The sequence below is a fragment of the Sinocyclocheilus grahami genome, unplaced genomic scaffold, assembly GCF_001515645.1.
Source record: "Sinocyclocheilus grahami isolate Dianchi unplaced genomic scaffold, SAMN03320097.WGS_v1.1 scaffold1873.1, whole genome shotgun sequence".
NCBI classification, from domain to species: Eukaryota; Metazoa; Chordata; class Actinopteri; order Cypriniformes; family Cyprinidae; genus Sinocyclocheilus; species Sinocyclocheilus grahami.
Genome location: NW_015507052.1, coordinates 81,589 through 87,098, shown reverse-complemented (window position 1 = coordinate 87,098; position 5,510 = coordinate 81,589). Strand labels below are relative to the sequence as shown.

The 5,510-nt window shown below is 38.2% G+C and overlaps 1 protein-coding gene across 1 annotated transcript; it reads left to right on the top strand.

Annotated features, from left to right (window-relative positions):
• Nucleotides 1-1,891: 1,891 nt before the first annotated feature.
• Nucleotides 1,892-4,281, top strand: LOC107573133 (gap junction gamma-1 protein). Its single transcript, XM_016259579.1, has 2 exons — nucleotides 1,892-3,061; nucleotides 3,288-4,281. The coding sequence occupies exons 1-2, from the start codon at nucleotides 1,927-1,929 to the stop codon at nucleotides 3,299-3,301; spliced, it is 1,149 nt and encodes a 382-aa protein (XP_016115065.1). The 5' UTR covers nucleotides 1,892-1,926; the 3' UTR covers nucleotides 3,302-4,281.
• Nucleotides 4,282-5,510: the final 1,229 nt, after the last annotated feature.

Below are 5,510 nucleotides of genomic sequence, written 5' to 3'. Positions count from 1 at the left end.
TGCAAAGTTACTCAAGTCCAATTCTGCTGGTTTTTTCCTTCTTAATTGCTTTCCATCCTGATATGCCTTTATCTGCTTTTATTTATTTTATATATATGTGTATACGTGTGTGTGTATATGAATGGGATTTATTGATGTCATTAATCAGTCTTTCATGGACCAAAAATCGTGCACCCTTTTGTAAGATCACACCTTTATAAGAAGCTAGGTGTGTTGTAAGTGTAGAGGCTGTTTGGGGCCCTGCTGATATGTAATGTGAGGGCCAACTGGGCTCCAGCTGTGGAATGTTGCAAATGACGACCACACAATTGTACTGCTGCCGGCAATTGAATATGGCCTCTTTGTACAGTGTACAAATTGCAGTGATTTGAAGCCTTTAAGTGATACTCGTATTCTGTGTTCTCTACCACAACAGTGTGGCCCTCACGTCATGCAACTGTCTCTAATAAACACTTGGACAGAAGTTGTGACCATTGGCAGCACGTCACCACCAGTTCCTATTAATTTTATTTGAATTTAGGATTGGGCTGGAGAGCGAGTCAAGGTTCCCATGGTCATGGGAAAACAGATTAATAAAGTAATTTAGAATGTATATGTCTATCTATTTTTTTTTTCTTTCTGCTAGTTATTTCACACTTGATGGATATTTGAGCAGGTCACTGTCACTTTTTTTTATTTTTTTTATTTTTTTTGTCTTATTTGAGACATTTGTTATACTTCAATACAGTGTACTATATATTAAAAGTATGTATTAAATCCATAATATAATTCTCTAGCTCTTATTTTTGAAAATGCACATCTAGTAATCAAGAACAAAGTCGCATTAAAATCAGTGGTCGATAATAAAGGGAACCCTAGAGAGTCTTTACTGATGTTTTGATAAATTCACACACTGAACTTTGTGGAAAAATCAAGTCATAGTCATGCCTGAAGCGCCTTTTGTTTACTTGATGGAGCCAGTGAGCATTGCACAGTTTGATTAGACCGGCGGATGACCCCATCCTCTCTCTACTCTTAAAGTAGCTGGACTCCAGTGACCAAACCATTTTCAATTGGTTGCCTGTTTTGAATTTACTTTGTTAGAGCTGCCAATTCCACAGTGACTTTTTGGGCCTTTGGCTGTCCAAAATTGGAAAATGAATTTCTTTGTGTCTCAGGTCTACATAACACGCATGTTCTATTTGCTTAACACAAGAGTAGCTGAATGTTTTAATAAGTAGGTGCTACACTAGAGGTCAGATAACACTAAGGTGGCAAATGCCTGATGCAAATGATTTATTTATTTTTTTTTCCTTTTTGAGTTTTTTTTTCCCCCTTCTCTTTCTGTAAATCCCTTTCTTATCCAAATGTAATTTAGATTAATTCATTCGGGGGTTTTTTTATTAATTGAAAGGCTGTATGCAAAGTGAGGTGATCTGAAGTAAATGTGTTTTTTAAATGTTTTTTTTTAGCACATTTAATCTCAAATGTTTCTTCCTGTAAGGGTAAAAGAACATTTTCTCAGCCATTTAATTAAATGTAGTTAAAATGGTTCTTTAGATTCAAGTTTAGCAAATAAGTTGTATAAATGTTTTTTTTCTTAATTTTTCAGCTTTTTCCGCTGATTACTTGATGTTTCTGTGAAAGAGCTTGATAGAAAAGTGACCTTTTAGCTCCATCTAGTGGAATATTATGGTTAATCAAGTTTCTTATTTAAGCGCTCCTAGAAACTTAACAATTGTCCTGATAGAGGAAAGCACCTCATACATAGAGTAGTCATACAGCTTTTGTCAGTCATGTAGGAAGGTAGGCCATATTCTTGCCATTTATCATTGAACATCATGTACTTTTTTTATTATTATTCTATTTTTGATGCTGTTTTCAATTACTAACAGTTAATGTCTTGTTCTCGTGCAGGACTGAGACAGCGGTTCTTCTCGAAGCACCATGAGCTGGAGCTTTCTTACACGGCTGTTGGATGAAATCTCCAACCACTCCACCTTTGTGGGCAAGATCTGGCTCACGTTATTCATCATCTTCCGCATTGTGTTGACTGTTGTGGGGGGAGAATCGATATACTACGATGAACAGAGCAAATTTGTGTGTAACACCCAGCAACCTGGATGCGAGAATGTCTGCTATGATGCATTTGCACCACTCTCTCATGTAAGGTTTTGGGTTTTTCAGATCATTATGATCACAACCCCCACAATTATGTACCTGGGCTTTGCTATGCACAAGATCGCTCGCATGAATGATGATGAGTACAAGCCAATGAACAGGAAACGCATGCCCATGATCAATCGTGGAGCCAACCGTGATTATGAGGAGGCTGAGGACAACGGTGAGGAAGACCCCATGATGACTGAGGAGATCCTGCCAGAGAAAGAGAAGGAGAAAGCGCCCAAGAAGCCTGCCCCTAAACACGACGGGCGGCGGAGGATAAAGCGTGACGGGCTCATGAAGGTGTACATCTTTCAGCTTCTGTCTCGTGTTGTTTTCGAGATGGGCTTTCTCTTCGGCCAGTATATCCTGTATGGCTTTGAGGTTGCCCCCTCGTATGTGTGCACTCGCAGCCCTTGCCCACACACGGTGGACTGCTTTGTGTCACGTCCCACAGAGAAAACAATCTTTCTGCTGATCATGTATGCCGTGAGCTGTCTCTGCTTGTCTCTCACGGTACTGGAGATTCTTCATTTGGGCCTCAGTGGAATCCGTGATGCTTTTCGGCGACGTGCACGCCGCCACAGCGTTGCACGTCCCCGTGGTGCCATATGCAGACAAGTGCCCACCGCCCCGCCAGGATACCACACTGCCCTGAAAAAAGACAAACTGTCCATGGGATTGAAACCGGAGTATAACTTGGACTCAGGTCGGGAGTCTTTTGTTGATGAGTCATCTTCACGAGATTTTGACCGTCTGCGTAGACACCTAAAACTGGCCCAACAGCATCTGGATATGGCCTATCAGAATGGGGAGAGCAGTCCTTCACGCAGCAGCAGCCCAGAGTCCAATGGCACCGCTGTTGAGCAGAACAGGCTCAACTTTGCTCAGGAGAAGCAGGGAAGCACATGTGAGAAAGGTAAGGCAGAGAAATTATGTATTTTCACAATAGCTTACTGATGTTGTTAATTTATTAATAGTTGAGAAACAAGGAAATCAAAGAGTGAAAAATTTAAGGGGGTCTGAATACTTTCCGTACCCACTGTGTATATATATATATATATATAATAGACTAATGGTGTGCTTTCTCAGAATAAAGATGTGTACATTTTTAAAATCTTTTTCATCTTTTCTCTCTCTCATAGGGATCCGTGCTTGATTGAGACTAATAGACTATCATCTGCTTTCCTGTGCAACAAAGCGGCCCCACCTGTGGTTGGCATTGCTCCTCTTGAAAAGTGGAAAGTGTCTGTATGTGTGTATTTTATGTTTGGCTGCTGAACATTGTGTGAAGCATCGTGAGACCGAGTGGAGCATGTGTGTCCTTACGCACACTGGTGAATCCGTGAGAATGTGCCGTGCAGTATTTTGGAAAATGAAAGCTAAGTTAAAATCTCAGAAAGCAGCATCTCACCAACCAGTTATACTTGACATCAGCCAGTCTGCCTGATACTCCAAAGTGCCCAAAAGCTAGTTAGGAAGATGGTCATTATACTCCTCAGTCACTAGGCGACTGTGCAATGTCTCTTGTTTCTTGTCATCTCTCTACTGTGTTTTTTGTATATGGAAAATAAATTGTGGTTCTTCCATTTTGTTTACCACACTTCTTATGAAGTGCCAAGGGTTGCATCTCAAAAATGCCTTAAACTGAAGTTTACATATCTTTGCCATTCCAAATTGAGATGGACGAGCCAGTGTAAAACCACATCAGAAGTGTAGTTTAGTGTACTTAGAACCATTCTGTGTTATGAGTAGTGGACCACAATTAGTGTATGTTTGTAATGAACTAAATGGAAACCTGGAAAATGCTTGAATACTTGTGAATCAATTATTGATCTACAAAGAGGCTTTTGATATTTTATTTGCATATTGCGTACTTTACCTGTATATGAGAAGTATTTTGGTTACTAGTCCTCTTATTTTGAGGAAGCTTCTCTGTAGGCAACAGTTTGTCTTATTTGTTTGCTTTTTGTTTACTTCTATGTTATTTTCTGAGGCTTTAAACAAGTTTGGTTCTATTTGGCTTTTGTTTCTTTTGACCGGCTCTTAGAGGGGCAAGCTCAACTTTCAGAGAATGTCTTCACACAATTGAACGCACTAATAAAAAATTTCATTTGTTTTCATTTTCCCCCTCTTTTTTAAATACATTTTCTGTTCAGGTTGTTGTATCATTTTGCCTCCTTTGCAAATGCAAATCTTAAGTTGGTCCAAATGCAGTTTACATTGAATAGCAATAAGGTCTCAGAATTGAAAGCCATAGAGCCTAATGATTTATTCATGGTACCAATGCAATCTGTTGTCTCGAAACTGTTTAATTCACCCATGTCTGTTAACAGCCAGGTTTTCCATCTTTTGATACTATTTCCAGCATCATCTCAATTTTTTATATTTTCCAATGTTTTTTGTAAGGTTTTGTAAAGTATTTTGTATTAAATAAACCTTTGGTCTAAAAATTGCAGTCATGCCTCATTCATTTTTCTGAACCAAAATTGTTGACTCCGGCTGGTTACATAAACCGCTTACTTAGACTGGTCTTAAGTTAGTCGTCTAATTTTATTTCTGTATGTGAACATATTTATTGTGGTCACTCATTTCCTGGTTTTGAATGGCATTTGCCTTTATGTAGCACTAACATTACATTTCAATGCTAGATTACAGCAAATATTTAAATATTCACAGTTTATGGCGTTTCCTGTGACTTTCTATCAACTTTTTAACCATCTCCTCCACTGTCATCTCAAAGTGTGCATACTCTTGTGATGCCTAAATTCCATTGGGTATCAATGCAATGATTTGACATTGGGGGAAAAATATATTTTTTGGGGGGGGGTTATAAATGGCATACACAGCCGTAACAAGAAACAATTGTGTGTATGTGTGTGTAAATGTGTGTATATATATATATATATATATACACTACCAGTCAAAAGTTTTTGAACAGTAACATTTTTAATGTTATAAAACAATTATCTTCTGCTCACCAAGCCTGCATTTGATCCAAAATACAGCAAGAGCAGTAATGTGAAATATTTTTACTATTTAAAATAACTGCTTTCTATTTTAATATATTATAAAATGTAATGTATTCCTCTGATGGCAAAGCTGAATTTTCAGCATCATTACTCCAGTTTTCAGTGTCACATGATCCTTCAGAAATCATTCTAATATGCTGATTTGCTGTTCAAAAAACATTTATGTTGAAAACAGCGGAGTAGAAATTTTTCAGGTTTCTTTGATGAATGGTTCAGAAGAAGGTCCCAGCATTTATCTGAAATAGAAATATTTTGTAACTTTATAAATGTATCATCATCCTTGCCAAATAAAAGTTATATGGCCCCCCCCCTCACACACACACAAATAATACAATC